At 37.0% G+C, this 24,184-nt stretch overlaps 2 protein-coding genes across 3 annotated transcripts in view; one reads left to right on the top strand and one right to left on the bottom strand.

The window, feature by feature from the left end:
* kif11 (kinesin family member 11) overlaps positions 1–24,184 on the bottom strand; it is a 376,164-nt gene that overhangs the window by 16,622 nt on the left and 335,358 nt on the right. The gene's annotated exons all lie outside the window — the stretch shown is intronic.
* dicer1 (dicer 1, ribonuclease type III) overlaps positions 1–24,184 on the top strand; it is a 41,716-nt gene that overhangs the window by 7,013 nt on the left and 10,519 nt on the right. For both annotated transcript variants that reach the window (XM_077239258.1, XM_077239259.1), the window contains 18 exons: positions 886–1,020; positions 2,260–2,420; positions 3,185–3,353; positions 3,533–4,005; positions 7,751–7,883; positions 7,978–8,220; positions 8,305–8,459; positions 8,544–8,676; positions 13,421–13,496; positions 13,579–13,718; positions 14,395–14,574; positions 14,741–14,954; positions 16,110–16,263; positions 16,391–16,573; positions 16,667–16,772; positions 16,948–17,123; positions 17,929–18,748; positions 22,211–22,363. In XM_077239258.1, coding sequence (XP_077095373.1) covers positions 886–1,020; positions 2,260–2,420; positions 3,185–3,353; positions 3,533–4,005; positions 7,751–7,883; positions 7,978–8,220; positions 8,305–8,459; positions 8,544–8,676; positions 13,421–13,496; positions 13,579–13,718; positions 14,395–14,574; positions 14,741–14,954; positions 16,110–16,263; positions 16,391–16,573; positions 16,667–16,772; positions 16,948–17,123; positions 17,929–18,748; positions 22,211–22,363 — 3,804 coding nt within the window. The remainder of the gene's footprint in view (positions 1–885; positions 1,021–2,259; positions 2,421–3,184; positions 3,354–3,532; positions 4,006–7,750; positions 7,884–7,977; positions 8,221–8,304; positions 8,460–8,543; positions 8,677–13,420; positions 13,497–13,578; positions 13,719–14,394; positions 14,575–14,740; positions 14,955–16,109; positions 16,264–16,390; positions 16,574–16,666; positions 16,773–16,947; positions 17,124–17,928; positions 18,749–22,210; positions 22,364–24,184) is intronic.

Below are 24,184 nucleotides of genomic sequence, written 5' to 3'. Positions count from 1 at the left end.
ATGAAAATGAAACTGTTCTTGGTTGTGGTTTTTTTCCTGTCAAAATGCCAGAAAGCATTTTTCATTATCCATCCCGTGTTTTTAAAATTCGTTAAATGACGGACGTTTTACTATTAACACAGCCCTATGTCAGATTCTTCTAACATATACTTGATATTCTTTTTAGAATAAGTGATTCGTTTTGCTATTATTGGTCCTGTGAAAGAACTCCTGTCTATTCATTGTCAATTATTTTCTATAAGTATGTTTGTATTGGCTAACGTTTATTCAGCTAAGGCGTGTCCTGTTTAAAATGTGCAATGTTCAAATGCAAAGACAGCACGGCACAAATAAAAGCCCTTTTTTCTTTTCTTTTTATCAAGTAGGCTATCATATTTGGATATTGGAATAACAAATTAAGTAGAACTATCTTAAATGTACAAATGTTTTTTTTTTTTTACTGTTTTCTATGGGTTTCTTAATTTTAGACTAGTTGACCAGTACACATTATTTTGCAATGCAATATTAATCATGAAAAAAATACATTGCAGTGCAGTGCAAGTGAAATTTAGGATTTGGGTCGAATTCAAAAAACTAAAAAGAGTTATGTAGATAGACATGTGTTTGTGTGTGTCTTGCATTCTCAAAAAATAATGACAAAAATATATGACAACAATTTAAGAAGACGAGAAGAACAATCGCTCATCCACTCGTCACTTTGTGTCAGAAATTGGCGGAGGATAAACTCACCCTACGCATCTGTCCCAGGGAAAAAAGTTCAGGCTCAGGATTGTTTTCTACTATCACCCCTGTTCATATAATTGTGGAACATCTTGATGAGGTTTCATTGTTCAATCTGATATATTTACTATCCTCCTCATCCCTCTCTTTTCCATGTTCTTTCAGGTGCTGGTGATGACGTGCCACATTTTTCTGCATGTGTTGAAGAATGGAGTCTTGCCACTATCAAAAATCAACCTGCTGGTTTTTGATGAATGCCACCTTGCAATCACAGACCATCCTTATCAGGAAATAATGAAGGTGAAATTGCAGTCTGTTACGACATTGCACGGAGGCTATGAAATCACATCTGTCAATGTAAAGAGAGGGATGATAGAGGTCTCATCTAACTGTCACTCCATATAATGCTAAAAATATGGCGATCCATTGGTATATTAATGGCATGTATTTAGTCCTGAAGGTTGAACAAAGGCACTCTGAGAAGATATTTTAATACCAGTTGGCCATATGACAAAACATCTTAAGTTCAGAGTTAAAGTCGACATGAAATGGAAGTTGTGACCGTCTTCTCTTCCCTATTGTGACATATCCAAGTGAAAAAGCTTCTGGAATGAGAATGAAATTTAGGGCGGGACTTGATTTTGTCCATCTGGAATTAATTGAATCGTTGTGATTTGCTATTGCTGTGATCTCATGTGAGTGACAGGTTGTCACTCATGTCAGTAAACACGTCATCAGAGAGATGTTGTTGCAAGAGGCAGGGGAAGTTAATTTAATTAAAGATTGCGAGGGCACATTAATTTAAAAACAAAGGGTGTGCATGGATAAATAATTTGTAATAAACGTCAATATTTAATAAAAAACAATAATTGTCCATTTTGATTTCATTGTGAAATTCTTTCATAATTTACTTGCCCTCACCATCGTTCCAAACCTGTATGACTTACTTTCTTCTGTGGAACACAAAAGAAGATATTTTGAGAAGTGTCTCCATTTGGTAGATGTCAGTGGGCTCAAACATTGTTTGGTTTCCAGTGTTCTTCAAAATATCTTTGTTCTGCAGAAGAAAGGAAGTTATACAAGTTTCGCATGACATAAGGATGAGTAAATGATGACAGATTTCATTTTTCAGTGAATTATCCTTTTGACTTCAAAGATTGGCTAAATGCATTTTTTAATTTAACCTAATGTGAGATATTTTCTGGGGAGAGAGACATATTTTAGTCACAACACTTAATTTACGAAATGCAAACCATCAACTTTTAACTTCAGAGTATTGCTGTAGAATACATTAGCTATAATTAGATTTGTGCTGATGCAATAATGTATTGAGATATAGTGTTTTCCTGATATTAGAACATTTGCTGGGGTTATATAAATTAGTTTACACAATTATGTTTTCATGATTAATCACAGTTGTCAACTGAATACTTTAGCCTAACTGTATTCCAGGATAAACAGATAGATACCATATTGTAAGTTGGTGATATCCATCCCTCATTATAATGCTATATAATGCTATATAAATCTTCTTCGCAGATTTGTGAGGGTTGCCCAGGCTGTCCTCGCATTTTGGGTCTGACTGCTTCCATTTTAAATGGCAAATGTGACCCTTGTGATCTGGAGGAGAAGATTCAGAACCTGGAGAAGATTTTGCAGAGCAATGCAGAAACTGCCACCGACCTTGTGGTGCTGGATAGGTAGTGTTTCCTTGTAAACATTTCGATCACATGATGTCATTCTAAAAGTTCATCATTTTGATTAATGGGTGTAATAAAATAGGATAACATGCTTTAATGTAAAAAAAAAACCTCATTATTTTTAACATACTGTACATTATTGCAGCTCCTCTATTCCCAGTCCCTCTGAAACTCACTGATTTCTACAAAGCCACTCGTTCCGAAAAGCTCAGAGTGTTCTGATTGGCCAGCGGTCAGACCCAGTGCATTGTGATTAACCAAACACCTCAAGCGTGTGTTGAAAATGTAACCCCTCTTACCATAATCACAGGCTTCGGCTTCCAAGTCTTTAAGCAATTGTAAACATGCAGTTAATAATGTTGTTGGTTTTCTCATATCGGTTCAAGCCCGAGTTGGATTCTGGATTTGCTGATGATCAGTCTGATCATCAGCATCTCCGTGACATGACGACAACGCTACAATTTACTGAAGCGTCATCTTCTTTCTTTACGTATGCTTTCTACGGGCATTATGATAATATTTCACATTTGTAACATAGATGTTTGAGGAAGTAATATCATTTTAGGCAGGTCTAGTGCAGTGTTCTCTGTTAGAATAAATACCTTTTATGGGACCCTATGAGCTTTATAACTTTGCAAATCATATAAATGCACAGATAAATTACACTCTAAAAGGAAAACATCAAAAAGCATCATATGACCCCTTTTGAGTATCATCTATTATAGATCTTTCTTGAAGGTTCTTACCTGTCAATTTACGTCCAGGTATGCATCCCAGCCCCGTGAGGTGGTGCTGGACTGTGGGCTGTACCAGGATCAGAGTGGGCTCTCTAAGAGGCTTTTGAGCGAGTTGGATGAAGCCCTTCATTTTCTTAATGACTGCAACTTACCCACTCATCGAGAAGATAGAGACCCTACGTTCATCTCCAAACAGGTTCTCCCCTTAGGGTCTTATTTTGTCTCTTGCCACCATCATGTAAGCACGTAATGGTCACAATCTCAGTGTTATCTCTTCTAACCCTAGACCAAATTTCAGAAGATGTAACAAGACTCTTGACAGAAACTGCCTGTAGTTGTATGTTGTTTTTTGATCGTGTGATTGTTTATCCCAAGGTGCTGAATGACTGTCGTGCCGTGTTGACTGTGCTGGGCCCTTGGTGCGCAGATAAAGCTGCGGGAATCATGGTCCGGGAGCTGCAGAAATATATCAAACATGAACAGGAAGAGCTGAACCGCAAGTTCCTGTTGTTCACGGACACCATTCTGAGAAAAATCCACGCCTTATGTGAGGAGCATTTCTCTCCAGCTTCCCTAGACCTGAAGTTTGTCACTCCCAAAGTCATCAGACTTCTGGAGATTCTCCACGAGTACAAACCTTTTGAACGGCAGCAGTTTGAGAGTGTGGAGTGGTACAATAATCGCAATCAGGACAATTACGTTTCTTGGAGCGATTCTGAGGACGAAGACGAGGATGAAGAGGCCGAGGCAAAGGAGAAGCCCGAAGCAAATTTTCCCTCGCCTTTCACCAACATCCTCTGTGGAATCATCTTTGTGGAAAGGCGATATACAGCGGTTGTTTTAAACAGGTTTGTTTGCAGTGCTCTACTGTCTTTCTCAGAAAACACAATGCAAATAATAAGTGCTCTAAAACTACAAGTGAATTTAGGCATCACAACATTATAATGGACAGTATGAAAGTAGTATGAATTTTCTTTTAAATTTACTGATAAAATGTCTAATATTTACCATAACCGTTACGATACTAATTAGATCTTTAATCTAAACATTTTGCTTGTTATTTGTCACTATTATGAAATCACCAAATATTATAATATAAAATTAAAGCAATATTTCAATCAAAATTCGGGGGCCAGTAAGATTTTCTAATTTTTTTGAAAGAAGTGTCTTATGCTCACCAAGGCAGTTTTTATTTGATAAACAAAAATTGTAAAAACAGTAATATTATAAAATTGTATTACAATTCAAATTAGCTGCTTTCTATTTTAATATATTTTCTAATGTAATTTATTCCTGGGATGGCAAAGCTGAGGTTTCAACAGCCTTTACTCTACTCTAGTCTTCAGTGCACTGTTTATTGCTTAAAGGGTCATTCCACCGGTGGAGACATGAATATGTATTGAAAGTGGGTCATATATGTAGTAGAATAGTATCATAAATTTCTAATTTGGGACCTTCTTGGCCGATAAAAGGCAGAAAAGGGCTTTTTAGTGCTTGTGGATTGTAGACAACAATCCCCATAGTGCATTGCAATGCTCAGTTCCGCAGGCCACTCCCACTACTCCGTGCCACAGTAGCTAGCATAACTGCAAGATATTTGTGCAATGGACCTGCCACGTTAGCGTGTTAACAAAATGAAAATAAACTTACAGAAAGACGACCATTTGACTCTGTAGGCTTTGGCTGATGTTGCCAGTTGACCTTTTGTATTCTAAAGTAGGTCTCCAGGACGTCGCTATCCATATGGGGTGCGAAACACCGGTGAGAAACAACACACACGTCCGTATCATCCTCCGATTCCGTAATTTCGTCAATTAGAAATTGGCACCGCTGGAATTCTCGACAGCAGACAGACTCTTGTTCTGTGTCCATTTGCGCACAGTGAGAGCACAGGCACCACCAATGTGCCCCAGCTCGAGCAATTGCGGGCTCCTCGTCCGCGGCAGACAGATCGTCTGCATCGGCTGTGGTGACAGCAGCTTCAGCCGCCTCCGGTTCCTCCGTAGCCCTCAGCTGCTCGTCGCTATACTGTGGCTCATAAAGGTAGCCACGAACATCCGTTTCTACCATAACTTCGTCAAAATCCAGATCCTCCATAATGCATCCGTCTGCGTATTCAGTACCTTCGTCCATATTTTCAAAAACTGCCGGTGAAATCAAACGCACTGGCACTGATCTGTGATAGGTCTGTTAGCGCATTAGGTCCAACCCCCTATGGGGGGGTTTGAAAGGGTGGGAACTAGTGCTTGTAGTCTTTGCAGAAATCCCCCCCTTTTACACTTCCTCCTACAATGACGTAAAATTACGTCAAATTACCATTGTAGGAGGAAGTGAAAAAGATAAATAGAGGATTTCTCTCGTCTCAGGGGAAAATGAAAGAGTGTTTCACGACCATTCAATAATATGACTGGATTTCTAACAATGGAAATCTTAATGCAAATGGGTGGAGTGACCCTTTAATATTTTTGTGGAAATCATAGTAATTTTTTTTCAGGATTGTTTGATGAATAGAAAGTTCAAAAGAACAGCATTTATTTGAAATGGACATCTTTTGTAACATTATAAATAGGGTTGGAAATAGGGATGCTCATTACGGTTAATTTTCCCAACCGACGCTCGTTATCCGAGTATTAACCGTTAACTGATAAGTTTATAATATTGAATTGGCATTGAATAAAAATAAAATTGTCGAGTGTCTGTGACCAGTAAAAAAAAAAAATTCACGGGTTTATATTAACGTAAAAACAGCAGCATACAGAACAGATCAACAGAAGAACCTGGATTCACATCACATTTTCACTAACCTGCAGCATTTCTGACAGTGACAACAGAGAAAAACATAAAATAGGCCTACACTAAATATATATTTTTTAACTTAAATAATTTGCAAATTAAGATGACAAAAAGAAAACACTGAATGCGTTTGAAGCTTTGAAAAACAGGCAATTTGTTTTCCGTCAGACTTAAGTTTTTTCGTCAAATAAAAATAGCAGGCCTACCTCAATCCACACCTTGGTGTAGTTTTTATTTTTTTTAAAAAGTAACAATGTCTACATGATGTGTTGTTAGTCTGGAGCGCAGCCTGTTGACAGTTAGAGCCATGGCAGAAAACACCCTCTCCGATGGCACAGATATCCCGGGAATACAGAGATAACGTCTCTCTAGAGTGGCCAGCTTTGGGAAGCACCTTTCATGTGCTTGTGGATGTTTGCTTCGCCAGTGATATTGCATTGTACTTGTACTACTGCTGTATTTTAATACCGCGTAGCATATTTTGCAAGTAACTTCGTCGCCCTTTCTGTCGAAATGGTCCCACACAGTGCTTCATTTTGCTTGCTCAGCGAAATATGTCTGTAGGCACGTGTGGTTGCACGTGTTGACGCGCCCCGTGAGTTAACAAATATAGGCTATATAGTATTTTTTTAATAGTATTTTTTTAACCATGCAGCAAACTAAAAAAAAAAAAATGTAAAAATAAAAAAAACTTTTAACTTTTAAACCATTTAACTGGTAGTATTAACTGGTAGTAATAAAAGTTGTTACTTTCGGTTAACGGTTAAACGGTCAATATGAGCATCCCTAGTTGGTAATCGAAAATCGATTGATCCCGTTCTGGAATCGGATACTTGCTATAAAATACAAAAATTGATTCTGCTAATAGATTCATGTGTGCGCATTTTAATGTGGTTTTAAACCATTCAAGCGCAAGAAGATGCGAAAGAGAACTCAATTCGGCAAAAGCACACACACAAAAAGCCACCTTGAGTTCTCTTTCGTATCTTCTTGTGCTTGAACGGACAAATACAAAATTGTCATAATATCTCCGTTAACACAGTCAGTTATGTCCTAAATGAATGTAAACAGTTGAGAAAGAAAACGTGTAACAGTATATTGGATCAGTGCATCAGCCTAATATTACTGCATCAGTCTGTGTCATTACTGTTAATCAAAGAATAAAATGAAATAAAATTACTCACTGATCTTGACTGAATAACTTTTGTAATTTTAATAAGGATTAATCTATATTTTATTTATATTTTTTATTAATATATATTTTATTTATACAAAAACTATGCAGTGTTATTTTAAATTTGATTTCATTTTCTGAACTTTATTAAAGTATACAGTCAGTAATACAATAAGAACAATTAAGCAAATTGGCAATAGCACAAATAATTTGTATACAACTGAACAATGTTTGAAATTTATATTAGGTAGTCGTTAAATAGTTAGTTGTTCTTTAGGTTGCTGGTTTTTGTTCATGTATTAAGCTGCAACATAATCTTTTGCAAAAACATATGTTTATCTAAATGGTTGACTTAATTTTTTTTTTTTTACCATATTGGAATCGAAACTAGGAATCGATAAGCAGAATCGGAATCGCTAAAATTCAAACTATACTCAACCTTTATTATAAATGTGTTTATTTGTGTCACTTGATTTATTTAATGTGTCCTTTCTGAACAGTATTAATTTCTTGCTAATTTGAAACTTTAGAATGTTAGTGGATATATTTAGTTAGCATTTAGCAAATGCTTATTGGAATTATCCAAAGCAACTTCAATGCACTTTTGTATTATTTGTGTGTATCAGACTTATTAAGGAGGCAGGGAAGCAGGACCCAGAGCTGGCTTACATTAGTAGCAACTTCATCACAGGTCACAGCATCGGCAAGAACCAGCCTCGCAACAAACAAATGGAGGTGGAGTTCAGAAAACAAGAGGAGGTGAGTGAATTCGGCAGTTCAAAAAAGCCTCCTGTGCCACTTCCTTAGCTTATGCTGATCATAATTGTTATGGTTGATTCACACTACTGTACAGGTCCTGAGGAAGTTCAGAGCCCATGAAACCAACTTGCTCATTGCAACCAGCATTGTGGAAGAAGGTGTTGATATTCCAAAGTGCAATTTGGTGGTTCGGTTTGACCTGCCGACAGAGTACCGGTCGTACGTGCAATCAAAAGGACGTGCCCGTGCTCCAGTCTCCAATTACATCATGTTAGCTGACAACGAACGGACAAAAACATTTAAAGAAGACCTCAAGACCTACAAGGCCATAGAAAAGGTCAGCAGGTTTAAAGAGAACTATTTCTAATGGAGGGTCTTTGTGCATTAAAACATGTAATGTTAAGAGTTGTACGTCTTTCAGATCCTCCGAAATAAGTGCTCGAAGTCAGCAGAATGCAATGATTTTGAACTGGAGCCGGTGACCGATGATGACAACGCTCTCCCACCTTACGTCCTGCGCTCAGAGGATGGAGGCCCCCGCGTCACGATTAACACAGCCATTGGGCACATCAACAGGTCAGTACCCTTTCCTAAATCGTAAGATTTCTGTATTTTGTTGCATGTTGCATTCATTCTTTAATGTATATGTGTTTTGTGCAGATATTGTGCGCGTTTGCCTAGTGATCCATTCACTCATCTTGCTCCGAAGTGTAAAACTGTGGAGTTGAAGACTGGAGGTTATCGATCCACACTCTTTCTACCCATCAACTCACCACTCAGAGTTCCTGTCACTGTGAGTTCTGGCCACAATATATTTATCCCATTTTTCTAAAACAATTTACATTTGATCAGCTTTGCTAGGAGTTAAAAGTAGGGCTGTGTGATTAATCGAAAATCATTTCAAGAAAGCACGATTTTGAACGCTGAATGCCTAAATCTGGTGTCAGAACAGAGAGAGTTTACTATTGCGACATTAAAGAAAGCACAGAAACCGGGGAATGAATTCAGGGCAGGATAAGGACTTGGCCAAAACAAACATCTGTGGTTTTGGAATATTTTGGATACAGGAGAGATGATGCATCATATATGTATGATGTAGGGGCATTCACACAGAATTTGCGACGTGAAAAACACACAACACAGTTCTAGAGACTGGCTTTTAAAAAGTTGAACGTCTTTTACCTTGAGCGCCATGTGGAATGCCATGTCATGCGCGAGATGCTGCAAAAGACGCGAAACGCGAACGCATCGGTAAAATATGTCCGTCTAGTGCGTTAACATAGAAAAACAATGGCAGGTGAACAAAAATCATTAATACAGGCATTTTTGAACTGCACAAAATACAAAAAGAGTGAAAAAAGGCATATAGAAAATATAAAAAAAATTATACAAACACGTATGTGTGTAAGGAAATATTCTTTCAAAATCGTGATTAAAATCGAAATTGAAATATTGATCAAAAATCGTGATATTAAGTTAGGATTTTTTTGTCCATATCACAAATATCGAACGTGTTGTAAATTCCTCATCCTTGTGTTATTCGAAACCTGTTAGACTTAGGGGTGGGGCGGTATGGATCTTTTCTAACCCCGGTTGAAAAGCAAGATATTCCCGCGGTATAGCGGTAAACCGCTTTAAATACAAAGAAATAAATACGCTTTAAATACCCAAACCTCGTCTCATAAATGAACTTGCCTCACAGACATGAGAAATGCATAGAAAGCTTAATGTCTACTTTTAAACAAAATTCAAAACGAAACGATAACATTTTAGGCTACAGTAGCCTAGTCAGATAAGGTCAGGTTTGCCGATGTGTGTTATAGGCTATTTTTTTTATTTTTTTATTAGAGCCCGACCGATATGGATTTTTGGGGGCCGATGCCGATACCGATATTAGGGAGTAAAAAAAGCCCGATACCGATATATCGGCCGATATTATTTATGTGTATATTATAATACAGTAGCAATATTATTTATGTGTATTATAGTACAGTATACCAGTCAAAAGTTTGGACACTTTCCTATTGGTGTGTACAAACTTTTGATGGGTACTTTACACAGTAGCTATAAACAGAATAAATATATTTTATAAACACGTTTTGCAATGATCACTCAAATGTGGTAATCATACACTTGTGTGACACAGATATGTAATGGAGGCAGGGGGAATGATAGAATGAGAATTATACAGCTGAGCTGTAACCAAACTAGTTTGCATTGCATGTTATATTATATTATATTCTATTCTAAATACTGTTGCATAATCTTCACTAACGACGACTTTGTCTTTTAATTTAGTCATAACTTGTATCAATAAATATATAAAAAGTGTCACTGACAAAACCTTATTATCTTCTATTTTTACTCTTAAATCCTCTAATCTCTACCAGTGGAGGAAGAACTCAGATCTTTTTACTAAAGTAAAATGAATAATATCATAATGAAAACGTTTTTAATTACATATGTACAGTACTTTTATACTATTTTAAATAATTAGTAAGCAAAATAAACGTGAAACTAGGCTACTCTTAATGCAAAATGGCCCTATATAAAGTGTTATAATTATATACATTTTTGGAATATTGCTTGATGTTGTAACGTAGCGTTATCAGGCAGAATGAGCTTTAACACTGTGTCTACACCGGCCGTTACTGCTCGCGTCGCAACAGCTGTTTACCCTAGACAAAGCAGAATCAGTTTACTGTCGGAGATCGCTCGCGCCACGCATTTTAATTAATGTTTCATCAACCAATTGCCTTAATAAATAAGAAGAAGGCCTAAATATAGCAGACAATATAATCAGGACTTCTCAGCTGCGCGCTTGCAATAGTCACAAGCTCACACAATACGTGACAGAGGCTTGTAGCAGAGAAATCAATTCTGTGAATTACACTGCGCAAATCACAAGTAGGCTACTACCCACCGGATGAAGAAGGGTTGGCTCTCAGTCTCCACAGGCTACATAAAATATTCATTTTATTTTATTTTATTTTATTTTTCGTGTTTGCATTTATGAGGAAAAAACAATGTTACAGACGCGACAGTTCAGCACTACGGACGTGAGCGCTCTGAAAGCGGCACTAATGCTTTGAAACTTTCACATAGACATCAAACAGAAAGCACAAAACCTTTCGTTTCAAAGTGAATTTCGTTTTGTATTAATTGTATCTTAATTTTAATCAATGTTTCATCAGCCATTTGCCTGGATTTAATTTATAAGAAGTAAATTTAGCAGACGATAGATAATCTCGACACGGAGGCGCCTGCGGGTGAACTGGAGCTCGTCTCATGAACCGAAACTCAGCGTATAGACCTGAGAATTGAAATATATCTATATTGAAATGTCTACTTTTAAACAGAACAATTCAAAACGAAAGACAGACAGACTCATGTAATCGTATGAAATGTGCATTTCTCTCTGGCGCGCGCTCACTGAAGATCGCGAGTCAGCATCGTCAACTTCATCTTTGGCTGACACTGACTGAAAACACTTGTTTATTAATAAACAATTAAAATGTCTCCTTGCTATATTTGTTGTATTCATAATCATTATTTTTGCCAGTTCTTGTGACAGCTTTTAGGTGCTTTATTGGCAGCGCCACCCTTACATGAATCACCGTACCCGCATTTTTTAAAATATTCATTTATCGGCCATTATAAATGCCGATACCGATAGTTAGGAAAATGCCTAAAATCGGCCGATAATATCGGCCCGCCGATATATCGGTCGGGCTCTATTTTTTATCCTGTGCGCCGATCAGAGAACGAGTTTACTGCTGATATTCTGGGGATACAACATAGCCAATAGGCTATACTAGGGACTTTAGCCTTTAAATATCTTTGCTGCATTGGATCAGTCTCCTTTCTAGAACAGCCAAGAGCTTTCTAGCCTCACGGCAGCAGCGCCTCGCATCACTCATAGTTAGACCTTAAAACAGTCAGCGCCACGGATGCGGTTTCGAAAATTGATAAAAAAACGTTGGTGCGGACAGATGATGAGTTTTGTGATGCGGTTGCAGATGAAATAATAATAGCGCATCCGCGCATCTCTAATACAAATGGAATGTTGTCATGGCTCCCCAACTCGCGAAAGATCGGATTTGCTCCATCTTTTGATAAGTTTTGTTTAGAAAACCTTATGCAAGACACAATGTCATTAGAATCAATGAATCCATGTCATTAGACAAAACGTGCACATGAGCAGACCAATGTTTTTATGTTTTTTTTGCGGTGATGACGGTGACTAGCTCAATCCCACGGTTGGAGTCACGTGACCGTGGTATTGCCGTAATGCGGTAACCGTCCCAGCCCTAGTTAGACTTACTTTCATCCATGAAACACAAATGGAGAGGTTTCGAAGAATGTTCATGCTGCTCTTTTCCATACAATAAAATTGGAAGCAAAAAAGGGAAAAAAGCACCATAAAAGTTGTCGATATGACTTAAATGCTTTACTCCACATCTTCTATAACCATTAGGGGTGTGAACCTACACTGGTCTCACGGTTCGGTTTGATTACGATTATCATGTCATCGATTCAGTTCAATTCGATATCGCGGTGCACTGCATCTGCAATTTAAATTTTTACTCCAAAAGTGATGTGTGTGTGCGCGCGCGCGTTCGCCTGTTCGGGAAGTCGCACTGACAGAAACAGTGACATTCCAGTTTAAGTTTCAAGGGAGTAAAGCCTGTTTATGCCATTTAGTAAATGAAATTGTGTCAAATCAATTTTGTTGTACAGAAATGTTCATTTAAAAGCAGCGCTCATTCATCAGCGTATAATGTTACCATAGAGATGCGCGCATCAACCGTCGCCGAGCCCGCTGTTGAAGGTAACGATCATCCATTTATAATCACGCGTAACTACACAGAATAATTGTAATTTGACCATCGGGTTCGGATACTTAAATTAGCTCTATGTGTGCGTGACATGAGCGCGCACAGCGCGTGTCTTCTCCAGGTCGTGCTTACCAGGTTGTTCATTTGAACCGAAATGTGCCCAGAATAGATGTAGGCTTTTAAAGTATTCGGAGCATTTTTGATTACTTGTACTTGCGTCTCGCCTCCTCTGCCATTGTATGCTACCGCGACAAAGCACACACGCGACAAATGACGTCAGAAAAGCGTCAGTATAACCGGTTAAGGTCTATTACCGAACCGATAACGAATCGTCCTCGTCTGCATCGCGATGCATCGTAGAAACAATTAATTTCGACACCCCTAATAACCATATGATGCTTTGTGTGAGAAACAGACTGAAAATGTAAGTCTTTCACTGATAATTTGGCCTTGAAAATCCATGACAACTATGGTTACCTTTCACTTTCATTGTATGAAACAAAATAGCTTAGACCATCTGCTATAAATCTGTTGTGCTACATGGAAGAAAGTCATACATAAATTCATAAAAAAGCCATACATTTTTGGGTGAACTATACAATTTAAATACAAAAATGTGCAGAAAGGTGTGTGATTTTTCTATAAATCCCTGATTGAAAGTAAAAAGAACACTTCCAAATACTTTCTTCTTCCCCTTAGGGGCCAACAATGAATTGTGCAAGACTTGCAGAGAAAGCTGTCGCTCTTCTCTGTTGTGAAAAACTGCACAAAATTGGTGAGCATGAAAAAGTGTAAATTTACAAGATTTGATGCATTCTGAGAGCCGCTAATTGATACGCAATGTTCTTCGTGTGTAGGTGAACTGGATGATCATTTGATGCCGGTGGGAAAGGAAACTGTAAAATATGAGGAGGAGCTGGACTTGCATGATGAGGAAGAGACAAGCGTGCCAGGAAGACCAGGCTCCACCAAACGGAGACAGTGTTACCCAAAAGCCGTGAGTGTGTGCCTTTTTAACAGCATGTAGGGTCAGGGAATGTAATAAGAATTAAGATTAAAAGACTCAGGATTCATGCTTTTGTTTTAGTATAGTAGCACCATAGTAGTGATATACAATACATTTACATAAACTCCTGTTCAAAAGATTAGGGTTGGTATGATTTTTTTTGAACAAAATGTTTTTGACAGAAGTCTCTGAAGGCGGCATTTATTTGATCAAAAATACTGCAATATTTTGAAATATTAGGACAATTTAAAATAACTGTTTTCTATTTTGATATATTTTGTATTGTAACTCATCCCTATGATTGCAAACCTGAATTTTCAGCATCATTACTCCAGTCTTCAGTGTCACATGATCCTTCAGATATCATTCTTATATGCTGATTTGGTGCTCAAGAAACATTTCTTATATTATCAATGTTGAAAACCTTTCTTCTATTATCAATGTTGAAAACATTTGTGCTAGCTTATATTTTTGTAGAAACGGTGATTCTTTTTCTTTGATTAACAGTTCAATAGAAAATTGTAACATAAATTATTTATAACATTATTTTACTCTCTTTACAGTCATCTTTTGTTCAGTTGAATACATCCCCGCTAAAATAAAGTTACTATTTTCTTTCAACAATGTGTAGACTATATAGAATCATGTTGGGTGTGATGTCTTGTAGATACCGGAGTGTCTGCGGGGGTGTTACCCTGTGCCAGAGCAGCCTTGTTACCTTTACGTCATAGGGATGGTCCTCACCACCCCTCTTCCTGATGAGCTTAACTTCCGGCGGAGGAAGCTGTATCCGCCAGAGGACACTACCCGATGTTTTGGCATTCTAACAGCTAAACAAATACCTCGGGTAATCACCTTTTATTTATTTTATCTTTCTGAATCTGGAGATCCTTGGATAAGAACTTGTGAAAAATGTGAAATTTTATTTGCTTTAAGCAAACTCTGTAATTTGCTTCAATTATCTAGAAAAGTAAAATGTGTTATTTATTTAATATCCGATTCTGTGTCATCAGATCCCTCACTTCCCTGTGTACACACGTTCTGGTGAGGTGACCATCTCGATTGAGCTGCAGAAGTCGGACTTCACTCTGAGCGCAGCGCAGCTGGAGCTGATCACGCGTCTCCACCAGTACATCTTCTCCCACATCCTCCGTCTGGAAAAACCAGCACTAGAGTTTAAGCCTGTCGAGGCAGATTCTGCCTACTGCGTTCTACCTCTCAACATTGGTGAGTGCTGCAGATATTGTCTTGTTTGTCTTTAGGATTACAGTTAGTCATTCCTCTAATTGGCAGTGTATAATATGGTCTTATCTAGTGCTGTAAATAATTGTTATGATGATTATCCATTCCAAAGTGCACAGACCCAGCTAAATCATGGAATTCATTATCTACCTATTTGTTGCCGCTAGTGATTGACTGATGTATTGCCAAGGCTAATTTTTGCATTTTTAAATGATCAATATTACCAAATTAACTTTTCTGTTTGGCCAGTAAGTGACAGAAGCAGGACTTTTGTTTAAATAGCTCTGAAACTTTTATTTTGACATCACTGAGAGTCTCAGCATCTGAGTATTAGAGTTAGTTAACGGTTTAGTCTCATAAATTGGAGAACTGTGAAATTAAAAAAAGTAAATGGTAAATGAAAAAGTATTATATAGCCTTTCTGTTATTAGTAATTAGGTAAACGCTGTAACTTTCTGATTTACTGTTAGCATTCTGTAAATACACATTAAATTTTAAAAAATGTGCAAACATTTACAAATAAATGTGATATTTATAAATATGAATGTACTCTGTGAGTGGTAGTCCATATGTCTAAATAGGATGTTTACAGGAAAGTCTTTCTGTTACTAGACACAAATGAGTGAAAAAAAATCCTTAATTTAGAACTATTCTGAACAATATCCAGTTGGCTGACATATTTATTATGTACTGAATGTAAAATTAGTGTTACCTAGTCTTTATTTGAGAAAATATGATCCCAAGTGAAGACAAACCAAAATACTCAGTGCACTGTTTACTTCCTTTTATGCATGTTTTTAACTAAAAATATAAGATATTATAATAGGATTATAATTACAAAATCGAGAAGTTGCTATCTAAAGTATAAAGTATACTTTACTGTTATGTTTATGCTACTTTTTTGTTAAGTTTAAATCATTTTTTCCCTATTGTTTCATTTCCAAATTATTTATATTTCTAAAAAAAATTAATATATCTAATTTTAGTAAATATGTCAAATAAAAATGATAAAAATTTAATTGCCACTTGTATTATTTAATATTCACTACATCTTTAATTAAGTAGTGTGATAACATATATATCGGCTTTATATCAGCCGTTGGCCACCTCCTGCTCTCTAAGATATTGTGCTCTGTTCAGTTGAGGATCCCTATACCTTGGACTTGGATTTCAAGTTCATGGAGGATATTGAAAAGTCTGAAGCACGCATTGGCATTCCAAATACTCAGTACACCAAGCAAAACCCATTCATTTTCAGATTGGAGGACTACCAGGATGCTGTCATCATTCCGAGGTATAAAAGTTTCTTGGGATCTCTGAGTCTTATTACCCTTGTAATTAAGCTCTCATTGATGACTTGTACTGTGTTTTGTGTTCACTGTAGTTGAACTCTACTCTTCTGTCTCATTCCTCCCTCTCAGGTATCGTAATTTTGACCAGCCACATCGGTTCTATGTGGCTGACGTTTATACAGACCTCACCCCGCTCAGTAAATTCCCCTCTCCAGAGTATGAGACTTTCGCTGAGTACTACAAAACCAAGTACAACCTGGACCTGTCTAATGTTAACCAGCCCCTACTGGATGTGGACCACACATCTTCAAGGTAGGAAGTTAAAAAAAAAAGACACATTCTGGTATGTGCTTTTTTTTCTCCCCAAGAAATTCATTATATATCCATGGTGGTCTTTTCCTGTAGATTGAATCTTTTAACTCCTCGGCACCTTAATCAAAAGGGGAAAGCCCTTCCTCTCAGCAGTGCGGAGAAGAGAAAGGCCAAGTGGGAAAGCCTACAAAACAAACAGGTATTAACTGACAGAAAGAATTTGTGGTGATAATTATAAGCCATCATACTTGAATTAAGTTTAATCATACTGTGTGTGCGAGTATTTCCTTCCACTGAGAGCGGTAACGGTAGTGCAGAGGTTTGACTAGCATCAGATAACAGTTTTTGGTTGTATTTCTGTTCCATCTGCTTAGATTTTAGTTCCGGAGCTCTGTGCCATTCACCCCATCCCAGCCTCTTTGTGGAGGAAAGCTGTCTGCCTACCCAGCATTCTCTACAGACTTCACTGCCTTCTGACGGCCGAAGAGCTGCGGTCTCAGACAGCCATTGACGCTGGCGTAGGGGCTAAGACCCTACCTCCTGATTTCAGGTCATTTGAAAATCCACAAATCAGACGCAATACACTCATTTGCTCTTTTCCAAAACCTAGCGAGCTCCCTTAATAGGTGGCATTTCAAGGTGTTATCGGCACACTCCTTACAAGAAAGGCTGTTCTAAAATGTAGGCTTTTGCTGCCTCTTCTACTTTGATTTAATTGTCAGAAGTGTTGGGACTTTTATTTTGACAGTACTGAGAATGCAGGACTTTTATTTTGACAGTGCAGAGTCTACAGTTGTCCAACTTTGTTAAATTACTCTCTTTGTTTAACAGTTGTCAAGTAAATTAGTTGACAGATGTTCTACAAAAAATATATATGATAAAATATTATAGCGTATTAGCTAGTAATAGACTACCTAAGGCTACCGCTATAACACTTTCTCATAAAGCCTAACACTGACATTCAGTAAATATGCATTTAAAGAAATCTTTTATTATAGAATTAAGGCGTTGCTCTGATATCGCCATTGGCCATCAAATAAAAATCTCACCAGGCAACCATTAATTAAAATTTCTAAATGGCTGTCTCTAACCTAAATTTGGCATGTGCAATGTTCTTTTATTCGCATTGGTGTTGTATAAATAGCTTAGCAACGTGTTAACATCAAACTCTATTGGGTTCAGTTGAGTCATTAGTGTGGCACAGAGAGTTACTGTCTTTATAGAGTTTTCTAATACAGCGATTTGTGAGGTAACATCTTGGTTAGGATGCTACCTTAGAAAGCAGCTGACTTCAGCAATGTCATTTCAGAAAGTTCACCCATTTGAGTCCTAATCCCACTGAATATTGACCCCAGGTATCCTAATCTGGATTTTGGATGGAAGAAATCCATCGACAGCAAATCTTTCATTTCCTGCCCCAGTGCATGTATGGAAGAGGACAATCACTGTAAACACGGCACAAGCTCAGATTCAGACCACACTGCCGAGGAGAGTTGCAATACGGATGCCTCCCAGCCTCCAGAGGGCGCTCTCCCTTGTGAGAACTGCAACACACCAGATGAAAAGCTAGAAACCCACATGCTCCCTGTGACTGATGTCCAGATGCTGAACAAACACAAGAGCGACTGCGTCTGTTCCCGAAACCTCCCTAACAACACTCGGTGTGACAGCGACGACCTCCCACACAGACATGACATTTGCAAATGCTCTCAGCTGGGCTCTCTGGAGAGTGACCTATCAACTCAAACCACTACCTCAGTTCCTGTGCGGCCCTCTCCAGCCGGCGAGCCACAGCCCCAGCCCAGCGATGAATGTACCCCAGGCAGGAACTCAGACCTCTGCGACGGACATGTGAAAAAACCTACCTCAAACTTTTGCCCCAAACCAGTCATGGCAACCAGCACCACAGCACCTTTAGAATTGTCATCAGAGGTTTCTGACTTGACATCTACAACATCCTGCACAGGTCCAGCCTGGGATTCTCCGAAAACCTTGGGCCCCAACCCTGGCCTCATCTTGCAGGCCCTGACCCTCTCCAATGCCAGTGATGGCTTCAATCTGGAGAGGTTGGAGATGTTGGGTGATTCTTTCCTGAAACACGCCATCACCACCTACTTGTTCTGCACTTATCCTGATGCCCATGAGGGCAGGCTGTCATACATGAGAAGCAAGAAGGTAAGATTAATAAAGCATCTGCAAAGCAAAAAACACTAAATACACCCTAGTAACCACATATTAATGCATTGGGAGCCGCTCACAGTATTCTAGCATTGTGGCAAGTTTTACATGGGCAAAAAAAAAAGTACTAATCCTATTTTTTACAAATCTAGTTATACTCTTAAATAAAAAAAATACTTATTATTTGACATTTTTCAAATACATTTGTTTTAATTAGTGGTTTAACGGTTCAGATTACTCACGGTTCAGTTTTTCTCACGGTTTTAGGGTCATGGTTTTGGTACGGTTCAGTATGTGCTATGTTCAGGGAAAAAATGACTACTGTCAAATAAAAACAAGGAAAATAAGAACAAATAATCAAACTGCAACACAAATAAATACAATAGAGCAAAGATACAAATAAAATAAACGGTGCTTTTCAGGTATCTTAAATTTCTGTACCTGAAAAAAAACTACAATTGAAGTAATTAAATGTAAAACAACATTGCATATAATCTTCAGTGTATAAATTAAATAGATATTAATCATGATTAAAGTTACAATAGTTACTCAATCAAGAGCAGTGAGTGATTGCCTTGTCTTTTTGTTGTTTGATTGACATTAAAACCACAGACTGCAGGAATGTTAGGCTTCTATCACTTTTAAGACGAAATGTACGGATCCAGTACACTGATACTGATACAGGGCTTGACATTAAGCCTTTTCATGTGCTTGTCCTTCGGATAAGTAAATCTGTCATTCACTTGTCCGAGTAAAAAAGTTGCTTGACCAGATTATTATTATTTTTTTGTGTATGTGTGTGTGTTAATTTATTCTGAAGCAATATTCTCATCAGTGTTCTATCAGCTTTTATATTTAAATCGGCATATTGTAATATCTGCACCTTTAAAGGGCATCTCCTGCCCCAATCTTATTAAATGTATGCTTCATATTTCATTTTAAATTCCTACATTTGATCAATAAATTCAACTATTTAGAATAATATACAAATAAGAAACTTTGGATAGAATGATAGTTTTAAACATAACACTAAACCGCCAGTAGGTGGTGGCAGGCGACCGTCTTAATGAGTGAGTCATTGATTCATTCAATCAAACGATTCGTTCAAACGGCTGATTAATTCAAGAATGAGACAGATGTTAATGAATGGGTCATTGCATCTTTGACTCAACCGATTTGTTCAAAATGCTGAATCATTCATGAAAACAGGTTGAGTGTTCCTGTGAGATGTGCCGTGGTTCTGCTGTGATTTTTTGTTTGGAACTATTTTCGCTGGTGAAACAGAACAAAAACAGGCAATATTGCATCTAAAATGTAAGTGACTTAATTTTAACTGTTTATTGAACTGTTGTAGGTAATCAATGTCACATTTGCAATCGTGATGGTATTCAGGAAAAATAATTGAGGTTGCTTAACATATGTTAAAAATATAAAAACTCCACATTTAGATTTTTTATATGTTAACTGTGTGTGTGTGCAGCTGAGCTCATTTGTGTAGCTTTCTCCCCGAGAGGCTGCGCGAGCGTCAACAGCTTTATCAACAATCGATCGCAACTTACAATAAATGTAATAAAATCAGAATTATTCTCTCGGTTTATTGATTCCCTAGTTATTTGTTTATTTTTGTTATTGATGTTCTAATCAGGCTACTTGTCCGGTCGGGCAAGTAAAATTCTCTTTTACTTGTCCCTTCAAAAAATCCACTTGTCCCGGACAAGCGGACAAGCGTTAATGTCGAGCCCTGCTGATACACACATTCGTTCTTTCTCGACTGTTTATGTTCACTTAAAGGGATATTTCACCGCTGGAAAGATGAATTATGTATTTAAATTGGGTCATTTATGTAGTAGAAATGTGAAATCATTTTAGAAGTTGGTGCCTTCTAGACTGAGTAAAGCCAGAAAATGTATTTTTGGCTCAAGTGGATTAAAGACAACAACTCCTAGAATGCACTTGCTTCGCTCCCCTACGAGGCCACTCTCAAGCCAAGCCTACCGGTTACAGAGGGCAGTATCCGAAGAAATGATACTACTAGGCTACTAGTTGACTCGAAACTGATAGATATATAGATATTTCCATGTGTGGATCAAAGCTAGGGTGCTCTGTTAAACATGCTGGTGGTACCGAAGATGGTTCTTCAGCAGATTCAGTGATTTCTTCCAGAAGAAAATGGCGCGAGAACTCAATATTAGCGTGTACGTACTTCGGATGAGTGCATACAAATCTTCTCACAGCACAAACTCGAGTTCTCCTTCACGTCTTCTTGCGCTTGAATGTTTAAATTGGCAAGGCTTAAATGAGTTTAGTTTAAACACAGATAGCAGCGTGTGCTGCTCTCACCTGCGCTCGCTTGCTATCAACACCCCGGTTATGATGGTGTAAATGACTGGTCATATTAGAGCAAATGGCACTCGCTTTAGAGGAAGCCAGAATAGGCATCCATCGACAGAAACATACATTAGCCTAACTCTGTCTGTCTTTTTTATGTGCTATTTTCAGCAAACCATATTATAGATATGTAAGCATCGTCGTCAGATCCAACCGTGGGTAGAGAAGGGTACGGTTAATTTTTTTACAGAGAACCGTTACACCCCTAATTTTATTATACTTCTATTTTGTTTAGTATTATGAACTATTCTTAAGTATTTATTAATAAATATTATTAAACATATTTTAAATACTTTATTTTAAATATAATTATTATTTTGAAATTTAATTTAAATATACTTACATAATATTACACACAATTCATAAGTATTAAATTGTAGATAAATATATTAATACATATTAGTAGTATTTGTTGTTATTATTTATATTTACGTTAATTTCCCTTTACACTTTTACTAATTTGGTAAATAATTTACTAATTACATGCTACTACTTGTTACTAATTAATTACTTGAACTAATATAATATTTGCCAATTAAAGGTAGGGTATGCTATTTTTTTCTTGAACACTTTTTGTTATTTTGGTTAAAATTCTCTTCACATCCTGATAGCAATCAATGATAGAAGTGGTCTAAAAATAAAAAAATTACATATACCATCTGTGGAAGTCTCTGGACCAAAAAAAAGTTTGTCCAATCATTGCATTCGGTCCGACTGTTTTTTTATTTTATTTTATTTTTTTATTTTTTATTTTTTTGTAGGTGTGGCTTTGGAGAGTGCTCAAAAGGGATGGTGGGATCTATTTCTTTCAAAGCTAGCTTGTAGCCACTCCGAAATTGCCTAACCTACCTTTAAAGTTTAAAAGATTAGTTTATAATATTTGCATACAGAATTTTTACTGGATTTCATCACACATCGCTTTGCAATTACTGATGTCAGAGGATGCTAATTTAATTTATTCCTAACATTTATAAAGTTTTTTGGCAGTTGCTACACCTCTATTTAAATATTGGTTCATTTTTACTTCATTTGTTATATGGAAAACAAATGTTTTGCCTTTGTTATCTCCAGGTCAGCAACTGTAACCTTTATCGCTTGGGGAAGAAAAAGGGCCTTCCTAGTAGAATGGTGGTATCCATCTTTGATCCCCCGGTAAACTGGCTTCCTCCGGGCTACGTTGTGAATCAGGACAAAAGCAGCATGGACAAGTGGGACTCAGATGAGGTATGAGTCAGACAGCATCTCCATTTGTTTACCCGATAGCTCAAGTCAAGCTTAACCCAATATCAACATGCATCTTCATGCACAATTACAAGTCTGTTCACATGGCTCTGTGCCTTGAGCTGAGGAACATCTTGGCAGCGTTGAGCTGCAGCTGTTTCCTGTCTCTGCCACAGGGGGGCAGGTTCATCCTTTCTACCTGAAGAGGGGTTTCAGAATAGAGGGCAGAATTTGTTTATTTATTTATTTTATATTAGAAATATTAGACATTTTTAGTTGAGCTTGACACATCTTTGCTTTGATTTTAAGCTTATGCTAACAAATTTTCCACAGTTCAGTTGTTGTCTCTGGGTTAATTACTTCCAAACTTCTAAATACAAGAAATGGATGAATAAGTTAAAAGGTAGTAGCTTAACTCATTATAGATTACATGTTATAATGCCAACCTACTGAAATGAATTATTAAATTACCCTTATACAAATTGGAATTGTTTGTAAGGTAAAAAGCATAATATGGAGGGCTAGTGCAATATGCAAATAAATTATTTATAATAATGCAATGACAAAATACGATAACATGGTCAAGTAAAGTTGATTTAATCTATTTATTAGATAAAGGGTTAATTTTACTTTCTATATTTTAATTACACAGTCTGTCAGTCCCAGTGCTCTCATTCAAACAATGTACAAATGTGATGACCATATATTTTTTTTTAAATGTATGCTATATATTTTGTGCAGAACATTTTAAAATTTTAGAAAGAGAGTTTGGGGTCAGTAAGATTATTATTATTATTATTATTAGAAAATAAAACTTTTATTTAGCATCGATGCATTAAATTGATCAAAAATTACAGTAGAGACATAAATAATGTTACAGAACTTTCTATTCTTGAAGAGCAAATCAGCATATTAGAATGATTTCTGAAGGATCATGTGACACTGAATGATGCTGAAAATTCAGCTTTGCCATCACCTGAAAAAATACATTTTAAATTTGAAATAATTATATTGTAATAATAATATTACTGTTTTATTGTATTTTTAATCTTATAAATGCAGCTTTGGTGAGAATAACAGACTTGTTTCAAAAGCATTACAAAATCTTACAGACCGCCCGCCCTAATGTTTTTAACATTATAAAAAAAAAAAAAAACTCTTGATCTGTAATTTGGATATTCAACCTTACCATATTGCAACCCTCACTATAAGCTTATTCGGGTATATCATAAAATTCAATAAATCTGCTGCTCTTAAGCCAAGACACAATTCAAAAGAGTATATCAGGTCAGAAAGAGGTGCTACAATTACTTAAGATATATAACATCTTTTATTAAATGTAAGCCACAGTTTTCCATCTGTGTGTTGAGCATATGCGATTTATTAGGACATGTGAACAGAACCAAGTAAGAAAAATGGAAAGAACTCTGCTTCTGGTTTCTACCAGCCCTCTCCATGGTTTCGACGGAGACTGTCTGTATGTTTTGGGTGGCTCTGTGTGGTTAGAGGTGTATATGTTTGGTACGAGTGTACTAAATTTGCCTCGGGTGCTGTAATTTTAAGTGTCACTTCCATGTATTTTTACAGTATTAGGTGTCAAGGATATTAACATTTTAATGCATATGCAATAGACGTTTGCTCATATGGTCAAATTTTTGGCATATTAATGATAAAAAAAATGCTTCGGCTTTTGAATCATATTCGATTGGATGAGTCATTGACTTGGACTGTGAGCCTCTGCTCTGTTAGAGCTCTCCTGAGCGAACATAATACTGTGGTTGAACTAAAACACTTTTAAATTGTAATCTTTGCAAATCTGTTGTA

The sequence above is a fragment of the Siphateles boraxobius genome, unplaced genomic scaffold (genome assembly GCF_051911475.1).
Source record: "Siphateles boraxobius isolate OS27281-9 unplaced genomic scaffold, OSU_SipBor_1 22, whole genome shotgun sequence".
Lineage (NCBI taxonomy): Eukaryota > Metazoa > Chordata > Actinopteri > Cypriniformes > Leuciscidae > Siphateles > Siphateles boraxobius.
The sequence above is the reverse complement of the archived record's forward strand: the minus strand, read 5'-3'. Positions and strand labels throughout refer to the sequence as shown.